Genomic DNA, 16,133 nt, shown 5'->3' with positions numbered 1-16,133 from the left:
AATGTGATAAGTCTCTTCTATTTGGTGTACTTTAGTATTGGTTTCTTTGCAGCAATTCAATCATGAAGTCTTTATTCACGCAGTCAATAAACCTGAATGAGTATGTGTCCAAACTTGACTGCTCCTGCACGTGGCTGTAATGTGTACGCTAAGAATCAGGAAGCAAGTACAGGTAGTGAATTTAATAAATAACGTAACAAAACATGAAATACGATTAGTGTAGACATGAAACAAAATCAGAATCAATAACGTCTGGGGAAAGAACCAAAGGGAGTGACAGATATATGGAAGGTAATCAGGAAGGTGATGGAGTCCAGGTGAGTCTCATGAGCGGGATAAGACGTGACAGTGGCAAGGGGTTAAGCCCTCTCACCTGGTTAAAAGTTAAAAGTGTGTACAGATGTAGAATCTTAATTTTACCTATACTGTCACAGCAAAATAAGGATTTAAATGTTTAGGCCATACATTCTGAGCAACAAAAGAGTGATCAAATTAAGATCCTACACCTGTAGATTATATCAGTGGGCCTGTTTACCTCCAGGGAACCTGGTGGATGCAGGTTCCTGGTGCTTGAAATGCCATAGCAGGTTCATTTAATGTGAAGAAAGTTCATTTACTGTGTGCTATGTTAGGCCTACACATGTGTAGGCTAGTATTGACTCTCACAGTACAGTATGTTCATATTTTAAGCTACACTGATTCACAAACAATTGATATGCAAACATTCATTGTGATATAAAAAGGTCTTTACTTCTTATGCTTTTCCAAATGTTGCATTTGAATGCAATATGAACACAGCATCTACTGTCCATGAGCTTCAATTAAGCCTTAACAGTTACATTTTGTCTAGAGTGGGACCAACAGTTGTTGAGAACATAGTTAGCCTGGACCCTTTCTCTAGACTAAACAGTAAGGTAGTAGTTTATGTAATTCCATCTGGAATTAATGGTTATACAAGCCAGTATGTTCAGAGTTCATACATGTTGAACAATACAGTTCTCCAAATACTCAGACAAACCTGTTTTTTCTAGATAGCATCTCATGCATTGTAGATAGCATCTTCTGCATTCTCGCCATGACCTGTGCATTATTCAAACACACGCACACATCAGGTACATGTATATCTTAGTGCCGAAACCAGATCATACTGTAGTTCCTCAACAACATGGTGTTAGGAGAGTTCATTTATCTTAAGTAGCACGATCACTAACATGTCATGAAAGTAATGACATTTTCATGAGATGCGCAATTAAGTAGAGGACAAAATCAGTACGGAAAATCAGATCCATGTCAGGTTGATGAATCTGACTTCATCACTGGGTCGAGATTGTTAATATTAATACAATTAAACATTTAAATGCTCATTCAAATTAAAGTCTTGGTCCAGATATTATTCTGGACATAAAATAACAAGAAACAAGATTCTTAGGTTGGCATCTAATTTAATCATTTTATTCTGAAAACGAAAAACATTGTTGTCTGATGGGAGACTATCTGCTAGTAAGAGTGGTCTTATTCCACTTATAAGGATTATATTTATTCCACTTTTACTGATATGTGATGGGATGAATGTATGAAGTACGACATTACCATTGGCTTTGAGGGGCCAGTGTTTTGGCAACCACAGTCCTGAAGAAGACCCATTGTGGGGCCAAACATGATCATCCTAATATTCAAACATTGTATTGATCCTCATAATATTCGGACATTGGTATGATTAGCCTAATATTAAGACATGTTATTGATCATCCTAATGTTTTAACATGGTGGGGTGGCAGTTAGCCCAGTGGTTAGAGTGTTGAACTTGTAACCAAAAGGTTGCTAGATCAAATCCTGAGCTGACAAGCTAAAAATCTGTTGTTCTACCCCTGAACAAGGCAAATAAACCCACTGTTCCTAGGCAATCATTGAAAATAAGAATTTGTTCTTAACTGACTTGTCTAATTAAATAAAGGTAAAAAAATAAGTGGAATATTCAAGCAGGTTGTCAATTACCCTAATATTCACCTGGCAGGCCATGGCAAATATAATTTCAATGAATGCATCATGCCATTAGAACAATGGTACAAATGTGTATGCTGAATATTCATTAATGAAATAAATAACAACATTTAGAATTATAAGCTTACAATGACGATGTGTCTCTCTTTTCCTTTGAGATTTCAGGATCCTAGTTGAGGATAATTTCAGATTAGCACTTGGATACATTTCAAAAGTTATGACACATTATACAAGTTGCTTGTCACACCCACAGAAGCAGAACTATGATGCCAACCACATGACTTTGAGGTGTGACAGTGCACCTGTCAGAAGAACTTCAATTCAAAAGTTCATAAACTTATCACATAAATCGAAGCCAGAATAAGTCATTATCAAATTACCTGTCTATGAAATATGCCATCAGTGACATGAAGTGTCATTATTGATTAATTGTATAATGTGTCATGAAGCACCTCCCCCAGCCGTGTGGAATGTCAATAGGATCCTGAACTTGAGGTAACCTGACACCTGACACCTGATGATGATGCTGTCCTGCATAGCGATATAAAATCTCCCAGCTCCCAAAAGAATGATTACATTCATCTGACAATTAGTAAGGGTGGTATTATGTTGAGAGAATAGCTTGTGGATTGTCTAAAAGGCTCATACTGGATTCTCTGAAGGTAATTAGCCCACATCTGTACACATTATGTCTATTTATACATGTTTGTAGACTACAATATTTGGTACAACATGCTTTAAAAAAAATATTCCATAGCTTTAATTTTGTTGTTTTTGTTGACAAAACCCCTCTTATTGTGATTCATTCATTTTAAATGTTGAACTTAGTTCCACAAGATATAAAAGCCAATATGCACTTTTTGATATGTAGCTTAACAAGGTATTAGAAATGTAAAGATATTATTACTATAATACTACATTTGCCAATATTTGCAATTTAATGCTCTCATAATTAATATTGAAAATATAAAATAATTTGAGATGCAGTAAGAAAAGCAAGTGTTGATGAGCATTATCCCTGTACAGCGTCCCTGGCTCCCTGTCCTCCCGGTTCCGGATAGAACCCATTAAAATACATTACTGTAATTATTTGCTAAATGACATCACAGTTTATAGACGTTACACAAGTTAACTGTAAATCAAGTTTGTCTTGTTCAAAGCAGCTGAAAAACATGTACTACAACATGCATGCATACATGAAGGCAAACCTCAACTCGCCCTAGCATAGCATTCAGATTGTTTAGTACAGAAATCATTATTCACTTTTCAAAATGTACATTAACTCATTCATTTAGGGACCGCAAATATTCTCATATTTACTATATTGAAATGACAGTTTAAAATCGCTTTCTCTGAATTCCAGGAGTTCATTCACCATGGGGAGAAAGGATGGGGACATGCCAGACTCTCTACCAACCATCCCTGAGGGTATTGTTTGTCTCACATCATTTAAGGTCTTATTTATTAGCATAGCATTCCAAGTTAAGAGTAGATTAGAAGGAGTTGTGGTTGACTGATATAATCAGTAAGTGAAATTAAATAATTATGTACAGTCAGTACACCAAAGTGAGAGGTCTCGTTCAACCTGGTTTCAGAGCACTTCATATTATTCTCTATGTAAATCGTCAAATCAATTTAGTATGATATGTTAATTTTTGTATGGTATGTATTACTTTGTGGATGTCCATCACCATTTTGTATGACATGTTAGGAATTACAATTTGTATTATATGTTGCGAATTAGAAAAATATCAATATGTTCCGAATTTGCTAAAAGTATGATATGTTACGAATTCTAGCTAGGTGTCTAACTTTAGCTAGCTTGCTAGCGTTAGCTAGGCTAGGGGTAAGGTTTAGGGGTTAGGGTTAAATTTGAAATTAGGTTAAAGGGTTAAGGTTAGAGTTATGCTTATAGGAAGGGTAACTAAAGGGGTTATGGTTAGGGGAAGGGTTAGCTAAAAGGATTATGGTTAGGGGAAGGATTAGCTAACATACTAATTTGAGTGTCCCGAATGTACATTTACTATGTTATGTCTAATCAATGAGACCAGGCAGTATCATTGGATGGCAGGTAGCCTAGTGGTTAAGAGCAATGGACTAGTAAATGAAAGGTCGCTGGTTTGAATCCCCAAGCTGACTAGGTGATAAATCTGTTCATGTGTCCTTTAGCATGGCAATTAACCTTGCTTTAAATCGCGCTGGACAAAGAGTCTCTTCTAAATGATGTCTATGTTTAATTGATTCAGAGGTATTTGCAAAAGGCTACCCCAACCTGGCCTTCCATGAGGATAAGAAGCCTCAGGAGCCGATGACAGAGGGGCAGCCAACCGTTGACACGGAGCGCAAGCCAAAGAAGGGCTTCGGGTAAGCAACATTGCCATTCCTACTTTACTCCTATTACAGTGTGCTATTACTGTTAAATATATTTTGGTTTGCTCATGAATCTATGTTTCATTTTCAAGAAGGAAGAAAAAAGAACCAGCCAAAGCAGTGGGATTTTTCCAGTTGGTATGTCCTGATTTTGGTTTCAGAAATAGTAGGAAACACACAAGAATCTTTTGGCAATCTGCACATACACTGTAGTACATGTAGTATATGTCAAAATGGGATCAGTTGTTACAAGTGATCATGACAAGATTCATATTCTCCAGTCATTCCAATGTCTGCTGCATTTGACTGTGGTTTTATGTGTGTTGTGGTTGCAGTTCCGCTACGCTACTGGTTGTGAGGTGCTCCTGATGATAATCGGCCTGCTATGTGCTGCCCTCCACGGGATTGCCCTGCCCCTTATGTGTGTTGTGTTTGGACAGATGACCGACAGCTTTGTACAAAGTGGACAGCAGCTCAACCTTACAGGTACATATTCTGTTTGACAAGGTACAGATGTAGAATCTTAATTTGATCACTCTGTCGCAGGACAAGGGCTCTATTTTAACAAACCTAATGCAATGGTAAATCTAAATGCTGGCGGTAGGGCTTTAGGTTGAGGGTTTGTCAGAAAATATTTGTCTATTTTCACAACCAAAAATGATTGGCGCAGTACTGACGGTGGCGAGAAAGGGCTTAGTTTTGACGATTAAACTAGTTGTGGGTTTGTCAGGCTTGGCCCCTCACTGGCCATTCAGAAAGTGCTCAATGGCTAAACATATGGTTTATTCAAGTTGTGTATTTATGGTCTTTTATGTATCACCTTGGAATTAACTCCAATTCCAAAGTTAGTCCATTATAGTGTGTTAAACAGCTTACAGAAATTAAATAACACAATATAGGCCTATCCTCTCTTTGCTAAATAGGTCAACTTGAACTTGTTTCCAGTCTTCATTGTTCTAAGTATTTGCATGGTTTCAATGTGGACATAAATACATAGCATTCACACTGATATAGGGGCCTACTGTAAATTGCATTATGGCTGAGCATGGACATGCCAAAAGTTGTCAAGGTCTAAAAAGAGAGCTAATCACATTTGAAACAAAACAACCACTTGTATTAAATAGGCTATGTCTAAATACAGTTACAGGCACCATAATTACTCCTCTCAAACTTGATCTTTTAATAAAGCTTTGGTGATTAAGATTTGTTTCCAACCCTTTTACAATCTTGACTAGCCTACTTGATTGCATTGGGCAGGACAAAAAGAAAACAGCCTTCATTGACAGAATCAGAGGCTATGCTTGGTTTTTAATCAAATAAAACGAAATGGGGGGGAAAAATATAGTGTTTTATGTTTTTAAATACTATGAAGGCCTATACAGGCACCAAAAGCCCATTACTCTTGTTCCATGTTCATATGGGCAGTGTGAGTCACAGCTGGATATCCGCTGTATAAATCAGTAAAACCATCTTCTGTTTGGTCTTAAATATCCCTGCCAGCACTCCCTGAAATTAGCACTTTGATCATGTTTTTAAGGACGCCCTGCCATAACGCCAGCCAAAAATAGAGTGGGTCCTTCCCAACAACGCAGAGAATGTTTACTGTTTAAACTTCACCCTGTCCCCACTGCCAGAGTATACCACTTTGTGAATGTTTACTGTTTAAACTTCACCCTGTCCCCACTGCCAGAGTATACCACTTTGTGAATGTTTACTGTTTAAACTTCACCCTGTCCCCACTGCCAGAGTATACCACTTTGTGAATGTTTACTGTTTAAACTTCACCCTGTCCCCACTGCCAGAGTATACCACTTTGTGAATGTTTACTGTTTAAACTTCACCCTGTCCCCACTGCCAGAGTATACCACTTTGTGAATGTTTACTGTTTAAACTTCACCCTGTCCCCACTGCCAGAGTATACCACTTTGTGAATGTCCCCACTTACTGTTTTTAAAACTTCACCCTGTCCCCACTGCCAGAGTATACCACTTTGTGAATGTTTACTGTTTAAACTTCACCCTGTCCCCACTGCCAGAGTATACCACTTTGTGAATGTTTACTGTTTAAACTTCACCCTGTCCCCACTGCCAGAGTATACCACTTTGTGAATGTTTACTGTTTAAACTTCACCCTGTCCCCACTGCCAGAGTATACCACTTTGTGAATGTTTAGTGTATATACTTCACCCTGTCCCCACTGCCAGAGTATACCACTTTGTGAATGTTTACTGTTTAAACTTCACCCTGTCCCCACTGCCAGAGTATACCACTTTGTGAATGTTTACTGTTTAAACTTCACCCTGTCCCCACTGCCAGAGTATACCACTTTGTGAATGTTTACTGTTTAAACTTCACCCTGTCCCCACTGCCAGAGTATACCACTTTGTGAATGTTTACTGTTTAAACTTCACCCTGTCCCCACTGCCAGAGTATACCACTTTGTGAATGTTTACTGTTTAAACTTCACCCTGTCCCCACTGCCAGAGTATACCACTTTGTGAATGTTTACTGTTTAAACTTCACCCTGTCCCCACTGCCAGAGTATACCACTTTGTGAATGTTTACTGTTTAAACTTCACCCTGTCCCCACTGCCAGAGTATACCACTTTGTGAATGTTTACTGTTTAAACTTCCCCACTGCCTGTGAATGTTTACTGTTTAAACTTCACCCTGTCCCCACTGCCAGAGTATACCACTTTGTGAATGTTTACTGTTTAAACTTCACCCTGTCCCCACTGCCAGAGTATACCACTTTGTGAATGTTTACTGTTTAAACTTCACCCTGTCCCCACTGCCAGAGTATACCACTTTGTGAATGTTTACTGTTTAAACTTCACCCTGTCTCCACTGCCAGAGTATACCACTTTGTGAATGTTTACTGTTTAAACTTCACCCTGTCCCCACTGCCAGAGTATACCACTTTGTGAATGTTTACTGTTTAAACTTCACCCTGTCCCCACTGCCAGAGTATACCACTTTGTGAATGTTTACTGTTTAAACTTCACCCTGTCCCCACTGCCAGAGTATACCACTTTGTGAATGTTTACTGTTTAAACTTCACCCTGTCCCCACTGCCAGAGTATACCACTTTGTGAATGTTTACTGTTTAAACTTCACCCTGTCCCCACTGCCAGAGTATACCACTTTGTGAATGTTTACTGTTTAAACTTCACCCTGTCCCCACTGCCAGAGTATACCACTTTGTGAATGTTTACTGTTTAAACTTCACCCAGTCCCCACTGCCAGAGTATACCACTTTGTGAATGTTTACTTCACCCTGTTTAAACCACTCACCCTGTCCCCACTGCCAGAGTATACCACTTTGTGAATGTTTACTGTTTAAACTTCACCCTGTCCCCACTGCCAGAGTATACCACTTTGTGAATGTTTACTGTTTAAACTTCACCCTGTCCCCACTGCCAGAGTATACCACTTTGTGAATGTTTACTGTTTAAACTTCACCCTGTCCCCACTGCCAGAGTATACCACTTTGTGAATGTTTACTGTTTAAACTTCACCCTGTCCCCACTGCCAGAGTATACCACTTTGTGAATGTTTACTGTTTAAATACTTTGTGAATGTTTACACCCTGTCCCCACTGCCAGAGTATACCACTTTGTGAATGTTTACTGTTTAAACTTCACCCTGTCCCCACTGCCAGAGTATACCACTTTGTGAATGTTTACTGTTTAAACTTCACCCTGTCCCCACTGCCAGAGTATACCACTTTGTGAATGTTTACTGTTTAAACTTCACCCTGTCCCCACTGCCAGAGTATACCACTTTGTGAATGTTTACTGTTTAAACTTCACCCTGTCCCCACTGCCAGAGTATACCACTTTGTGAATGTTTACTGTTTAAACTTCACCCTGTCCCCACTGCCAGAGTATACCACTTTGTGAATGTTTACTGTTTAAACTTCACCCTGTCCCCACTGCCAGAGTATACCACTTTGTGAATGTTTACTGTTTAAACTTCACCCTGTCCCCACTGCCAGAGTATACCACTTTGTGAATGTTTACTGTTTAAACTTCACCCTGTCCCCACTGCCAGAGTATACCACTTTGTGAATGTTTACTGTTTAAACTTCACCCTGTCCCCCTGCTAGTGTGTCCCACCTTGTGAATGTTTACTGTATATACTTCACCCTGTCCCCACTGAGAATGTTGACTGAATCCAGCACTTCCTGGTTCTGTCGGCAGTCATGCAGTCATTGTCCTGTTGGAATGTAAATCTTTGCCCCAACCCCCCGAGTGACACAGCGGTCTAAGGCACTGCATTGCCGTGATAGATGCGTCACTACAGACCCGGGTTCGATACCTGGAGACCCATGAGGTGGCGCACAATTGGCCCAGCGTTGTCCGGGTTAGGAGAGGGTTTGGCCGGCCAGGATGTCCTTGTCCCATTGTGCTCTAGTGACTCCTTGTGGCGGGCCGGGCGCATGCACGCTGACTCGTGTCGCTAATTGTACGGTGTTTCCTCTGACACATTGGTGCGGCTGGCTTCCGGGTTAAGGAAGCAGTGTGTCAAGAAGCAGTGCGGCTTGGCAGGGTTATATTTTGAAGGATGCATGGCTCTTGACCTTCGCCTCTCCCGAGTCCATACGGGAGTTGCAACGAGTTACACTGTAACTACCAATTGGATATCACAAAGTTGAGGTAAAAAGTACACCCCCAAAAATATCTTCGCCCTAGTCTAAGATAATTTACACTCTGAAGCATGTTCACAACAAGGATTTGGCTCTATTTATTGTTCCCTCTATCCAGTCTCACAGTCCCTGCCACTTAAAAGCTTCACGGTAGGGATGGTGTTAAATAGGTGATGAGCTGTGCATGTTTTTCTCTTATGTTCTCAGTCTTTCACGTGCCTTTTTTTTGCAAACTTAACTGTCATGTTCCTTTTTCTCAGGAGTGGCTTCCATCTGGCCACTCTCCCATAAAGCCAAGATTGGTGAAGTGCTGTAGAGACTCTTGTCCTTATGGCAGCTTCTCCCTTCTCAGCCAAGGAAAGGGAAAAGGGATCTCTACTCAGTTGCACAACTGTTGTCTTCTGCATTTATCCCAACCCTTCTGAATCAGAGAGGTGCGGGGTGCTGCCTTAATCGATGTCATTGGTTCTCGGGGAGCAGTCAGTGGGCAAGACAAGATATTTAAGTGCCTTTGAACAGGGTATGTTAGTAGGTGTCAGACACACCGGTTTGTGTCAAGAACTGATACGCTGCTGGTATCCCATGTGTATTAAGATTGGTCCACCACCCAAATGACATCCAGCCAACTTGACACAACTGTGGGAAGCATTGGAGTCAACATGGGCCAGCATCCCTGTGGAACGCTGTCGACACCTTGTAGAGTCCATGCCCCGATGAATTGAGGCTGTTTTGAGAGCAAAAGAGCCCTTCATGTCTTACTCAGACTGGCTATGGAGAGTGTGATCACACAGTCATCATACATGGTTCAGTGTTGCTTTCCTCGAAGCGAGCATAGAAGGATAGCATTATGGTCATATTTGAAGAAATGGAGGGCAAGGAGAGCTTTGTATGTATCTCTCTTTGTGGAGTAAAGGTGATTTAGAGTTTTTTTCACCTCTAGTTGCACAGGTGACATGCTGGTAGGATTTCAGTTTTCCAGCATTAAAATCACCATCCACTAGGATCGCTGCCACTGGGTGAGCATTTTCTTGTTTGCTTATGGTCCTATACATGGTCCTATACAGCTTGTTGAGTGCGGTCTTAGTGCCAGCATCGTTTTGGTATTTGACATTTATTAGGATCTCCATTAGCCGCTGCAGAAGCATCAGCTACTCTTCCTGGGGTCCACATGAAACATACTAACATCATACATAGTACAGCACATTATTAGTCAAGGACTGAAATGCATACATTTGAAACATCACACATAGCCTATGTATCAGTACATACACACAATATCTAGATCTAAACAGTGCAATTAACATTACAATACAAAATAAATTAAATGGCTGTTTTTTAAACTGATTTTATTGCTAGCTTGAGTTACCTGCAGTGGCAGAGTTCCATGTAGTCACAGCTCTATTTAATACTGTATGTTTCCCAGCCTCTGTTCTGGACCTGGGGACTGTGAAGAAACCTCTGGTTCATGTCTTGTGTTGTACCAATGAGTGTCCGAACTGTGTTCCAACTGCTTGAACAAACAGTTCGGTATCTTCAACACATCAATACCTTGCACAAAGACCAATAGTGGTTCAGTCAATCTCTCCTCAACTTTGAGCCAGGAGAGACTGATATGCATGTTACTGACACTTACCCTCCAAGTACTGTACATCTAAGTGCGATATGTGCTGCTTTGTTCTGGACCAACTGCAATTTACCTATGTCCTTCTTTGCTGCACATGACCACAGTGGTCCAGAAGCGACAAAACTAGGGCCTGTAGGACCTGTCTGGTCGACTGAGATATCAAGAAGGCAGAGCAATGCCCTATCATGGACAGATCTCTTCCCATTTTAGCAACCATTGAGTCTATATGTTTTGACCATGACAGCTTACTACCTAGGGTTACATCCAGCAGTTTAGTCTCATCAACTTGCTCAATAGCCACATTATTCAATAATAGATCTAAACAAGGTTTATCGTTGACTGATTGATTTGTTAAATAAATAATGCTTTTTGTTTCGAGATATTTAGCACCAGACTATTGCTAGTTACCCATTCTAAAACTGACTGGATCTCTATATTAAGTGTCTCAGTTATTTATGTTACTGTTGCAGAAGACGTGTATGCTTGTAACGGTTTTCATGTGGTGAAGGAGAGTCGGACCAAACTGCAGCGTGTAGATTGCGATCCATGTTTAATAAACAACGTAGACACGAATAAACACAAACACTACAAAACAATAAACGTAACGAAATACAAAACAGCCTATACTTTTGTCAACTAACACAGCGACAGGAACAAAGACACTAAGGACAATCACCCACAACACAACCAAAGAATATGGCTGCCTAAATATGGTTCCCAATCAGAGACAACGATAAACACCTGCCTCTGATTGAGAACCACTTCAGACAGCCATAGACCTACCTAGAACACCCCACTAAGCTACAATCCCACTACATACACACCACATACAAAAACCCATGTCACACCCTGGCCTGACCAAATAAATGAAGATAAACACAAAATACATTTAACATTTAACATTTAAGTCATTTAGCAGACCAGGGCGTGATTCAATGCTGGAACAACCACTTGATTTTTTAAGTGAGAAGGATCACAGCTCCGTAGGCAAGCACCATGGTCTTGTAAAATACTTCGACCAGGGCGTGACAATGTACATAGAAATCTTTAAGAGGTGGGGTTACTTTACAGGTTTTATTCAAGTTCAGTGGAAGGTCATTTGTAAAAACAGAAAACAATAGTGGCCCTAGCCGGAGCCTGCCCTGCGGTACATCACTCAATGGAATTTGCATGAGAGAGGCTTCCATTAATGAAAACCCTCTGTGTTCTATTAGATAGGTAACTCTCAATCCATAATAAGACAGCGGATGAAAATCCTCGGCAATAGGTTAGGATCACTGCATCAAAAGCTGCTCTGAAGTCTAACATAACACCTCCCACCATCTTCTTACTATTCATTTCTTTCAGCCAATCGTCAGCCATTTTTCAGTGCTGAGCATGTTGAGTGCCCATCCCTATAAGCATGCTGAAAGTCTATTGTTAATTCGTTTTCTGTAAAATAACTTTGTATTTGATCAAACTTTTTTCTCTCCAAAAGTTTTCTAAGCATTTGTAACAGGCTGACTTGTCAGGTGTTTTAACCATTAAAGGGTGCTCTGCTATTCTTGGGTAGCAGAATTACCTTTGCCTCCCTCCATGTCTGAGGGCACACACCGTCTTCTAGGCTTGTGGTGTTAAATCCACAGCTATCTTGGTAAATAGTATAGTCTACAGCTTATCATGAGGTATTATTACTCAGGTGAGCAGAACCTCGAGACTTCCTTAATATCACTCACCAGCTGTTGTTAACAGAGACACTCACCTCCCCCCTTGATCTTACCTGAGCTAGATGTATATTATCTGTGTCCTTGTTCAGCCACGACTCTAAGAAACATAGGATATTACAGTTCTTCAGGATCCATTGATAGGATAGTCTCAAAGAGCTTGTCCAGTTTGTTCTCTTGCACGTTCTCTAATAGAACAGAGGGTAGAGGCAGTTTATGTATTAATCTATGTACAATCGTGGCCAAAAGATTTGAGAATGACACAAAGGTTAATTTTCACAAAGTTTGCTGCTTCAGTTTCTTTAGATATTTTTGTCAGATGTTACTATGGAATACTGAAGTATAATTACAAGCATTTCATAAGTGTCAAAGGCTTTTATTGACAATTACATGAAGTTGATGCAAAGAATCAATATTTGCAGAGTTGACCCTTCTTTTTCAAGACCTCTGCAATCCGCCCTGGCATGCTGTCAATTAACTTTGTGGCCACACACTGGTGGCAGCCCATTCTTGCATAATCAATGCTTGGGGTTTGTCAGAATTTGTGGGTTTTTGTTTGTCCACCCACCTCTTGAGGATTGACCACAAGTTCTCAATGGGATTAAGGTCTGGGGAGTTTCCTGGCCATGGACCCAAAATATCGATGTTTTGTTCCCCCAGCCAATTAGTCATCAGTTTTGCCTTATGGCAAGGTGCTCCATCATGCTGGAAAAGGTATTGTTCGTCACCAAACTGTTCCTGGATGGTTGGGAGAAGTTGCTCTCGGGGGATGTGTTGGTACCATTCTTTATTCTTGGCTGTGTTCTTAGGTAAATTTGTGAGTGAGCCCACTCCCTTGGCTGAGAAGCAACCCCACACATGAATGGTTTCAGGATGCTTTACTGTTGGTGTCATGTTTTGTCATTTATTATCATGTCTTGTCCCTGTGCTCCCCATTCTATTCGTTTCCCTCTGCTGGTCTTATTAGGTTCTTTCCCTCTTTCTATCCCTCTCTCTCCCCCTCCCTCTCTCACTCTCTCGCTCTCTCTTCTCTCTATCGTTCCGTTCCTGCTCCCAGCTGTTCCTATTCCCCTAATCATCATTTAGCCTTCCCACACCTGTTCCCGATCCTTTTCCCTGATTAGAGTCCCTATTTCTCTCCTTGTTATTCGTTTCTGCCCTGTCGGTTCCTTGTCTAGAATTCACCGTGCTGTGTTTGTGTATCGCCCTGTCGTGTCGTGTTTTCCTCAGATGCTGCGTGGTGAGCAGGTGTCTGAGTCTGTCTGGTTCAAGTGCCTTCCCGAGGCAACCTGTTGTTCACCTGCTGTTCAAGATCGAGTCTCCAGTTTGTCCTCGTCATTTCGAGTGAAAGTTGTGTTTTTTGATTGTATTTACTTTACTGGATTAAAGACTCTGTTTTCGCCAAGTCGCTTTTGGGTCCTCTTTCACCAGCATGACAGAAGGAACCGACCAAGGAATGGACCCAGCGACTTCAGACGCTCGTTACACTGCCGTCGAGATCCAAGGAGCCATGCTCGGCAGACACGAGCAGGAATTGTCTGCTGCTCGCCATGCCGTGGAGAACCTGGCCGCTCAGGTTTCCGACCTCTCTGGACAGTTCCAGAGTCTACGTCTCGTGCCACCTGTTACTTCCTGGCCTGCCGAGCCTCCAGAACCTAGGGTTAATAACCCACCTTGCTACTCCGGGCAGCCCACTGAGTGCCGCTCCTTTCTCACGCAGTGTGAGATTGTGTTCTCTCTCCAACCCAACACATACTCTAGAGAGAGAGCTCGGGTTGCTTACGTCATTTCACTCCTTACTGGCCGGGCTCGAGAATGGGGCACAGCTATCTGGGAGGCAAGGGCTGATTGCTCTAACAAGTTCCAGAACTTTAAAGAGGAGATGATTCGGGTTTTTGACCGTTCAGTTTTTGGTAGGGAGGCTTCTAGGGCCCTGGCTTCCTTATGCCAAGGTGAACGGTCCATAACGGATTATTCTATTGAGTTTCGCACTCTTGCTGCCTCTAGTGAGTGGAACGAGCCGGCGCTGCTCGCTCGTTTTCTGGAGGGACTCCACGCAGTGGTTAAGGATGAGATTCTCTCCCGGGAGGTTCCTTCAGATGTGGACTCTTTGATTGCTCTCGCCATCCGCATAGAACGACGGGTAGATCTTCGTCACCGGGCTCGTGGAAGAGAGCTCGCATCAACGGTGTTTCCCTGCTCCGCATCGCAACCATCTCCCTCCTCTGGCTCAGAGACTGAGCCCATGCAGCTGGGAGGGATTCGCATCTCGACTAAGGAGAGGGAACGGAGGATCACCAACCGCCTGTGTCTCTATTGCGGAGTTGCTGGACATTTTGTTAATTCATGTCCAGTAAAAGCCAGAGCTCATCTGTAAGCGGAGGGCTACAGGTGAGCGCAACTACTCAAGTCTCTCCATCAAGATCCTGTACTACTTTGTCGGTCCATCTACGCTGGACCGGTTCGGGTGCTACATGTAGTGCCTTGATAGACTCTGGGGCTGAGGGTTGTTTCATGGACGAAGCATGGGTTCGGAAACATGACATTCCTTTCAGAGAGTTAGAGAAGCCTACGCCCATGTTCGCCTTAATAATAATAATAATATATGCCATTTAGCAGACGCTTTTATCCAAAGCGACTTACAGTCATGTGTGCATACATTCTACGTATGGGTGGTCCCGGGGATCGAACCCACTACCCTGGCCTTAGATGGTAGTCATCTTCCCAGTATCAGATTTGAGACACTACCTTTAACCCTCACAGTATCTGGTAACCACAGTGAGACTATTTCTTTTTTGATTTTCCGTTCACCGTTTACACCTGTTGTTTTGGGTCATCCCTGGCTAGTATGTCATAATCCTTCTATTAATTGGTCTAGTAATTCTATCCTATCCTGGAACGTTTCTTGTCATGTGAAGTGTTTAATGTCTGCCATCCCTCCCGTTTCTTCTGTCCCTACTTCTCAAGAGGAACCTGGCGATTTGACAGGAGTGCCGGAGGAATATCATGATCTGCGCACGGTCTTCAGTCGGTCCCGAGCCAACTCCCTTCCTCCTCACCGGTCGTATGATTGTAGTATTGATCTCCTTCCGGGGACCACTCCTCCTCGGGGTAGACTATACTCTCTGTCGGCTCCCGAACGTAAGGCTCTCGAGGATTATTTGTCTGTGTCTCTTGACGCCGGTACCATAGTGCCTTCTTCCTCTCCGGCCGGGGCGGGGTTCTTTTTGTTAAGAAGAAGGACGGTACTCTGCGCCCCTGCGTGGATTATCGAGGGCTGAATGACATAACGGTTAAGAATCGTTATCCGCTTCCCTTATGTCATCAGTCTTCGAGATTCTGCAGGGAGCCAGGTGCTTTACTAAGTTGGACCTTCGTAACGCTTACCATCTCGTGCGCATCAGAGAGGGGGACGAGTGGAAAACGGCGTTTAACACTCCGTTAGGGCATTTTGAGTACCGGGTTCTGCCGTTCGGTCTCGCCAATGCGCCAGCTGTTTTTCAGGCATTAGTTAATGATGTTCTGAGAGACATGCTGAACATCTTTGTTTTTGTCTATCTTGACGATATCCTGATTTTTTCTCCGTCACTCGAGATTCATGTTCAGCACGTTCGACGTGTTCTACAGCGCCTTTTAGAGAATTGTCTCTACGTAAAGGCTGAGAAGTGCTCTTTTCATGTCTCCTCTGTTACTTTTCTCGGTTCTGTTATTTCCGCTGAAGGCATTCAGATGGATTCCGCTAAGGTCCAAGCTGTCAGTGATTGGCCCGTTCCAAGGTCACGTGTCGA

The 16,133-nt window shown here is 42.2% G+C and overlaps 1 protein-coding gene across 1 annotated transcript in view; it reads left to right on the top strand.

Annotated features, from left to right (window-relative positions):
• Positions 1 to 2,558: 2,558 nt before the first annotated feature.
• Positions 2,559 to 16,133, top strand: part of LOC124024960 (ATP-dependent translocase ABCB1-like) — a 29,552-nt gene continuing 15,977 nt past the window's right edge. The window contains 5 exon segments of the mRNA XM_046338667.1: positions 2,559 to 2,663; positions 3,365 to 3,429; positions 4,248 to 4,365; positions 4,464 to 4,509; positions 4,707 to 4,857. Coding sequence (XP_046194623.1) covers positions 3,378 to 3,429; positions 4,248 to 4,365; positions 4,464 to 4,509; positions 4,707 to 4,857 — 367 coding nt within the window. The 5' untranslated portion in view covers positions 2,559 to 2,663; positions 3,365 to 3,377.

The sequence above is a fragment of the Oncorhynchus gorbuscha genome, unplaced genomic scaffold, assembly GCF_021184085.1.
Source record: "Oncorhynchus gorbuscha isolate QuinsamMale2020 ecotype Even-year unplaced genomic scaffold, OgorEven_v1.0 Un_scaffold_2097, whole genome shotgun sequence".
Classification (NCBI taxonomy): domain Eukaryota; kingdom Metazoa; phylum Chordata; class Actinopteri; order Salmoniformes; family Salmonidae; genus Oncorhynchus; species Oncorhynchus gorbuscha.
This window is presented reverse-complemented; position numbering and strand designations above follow the sequence as displayed.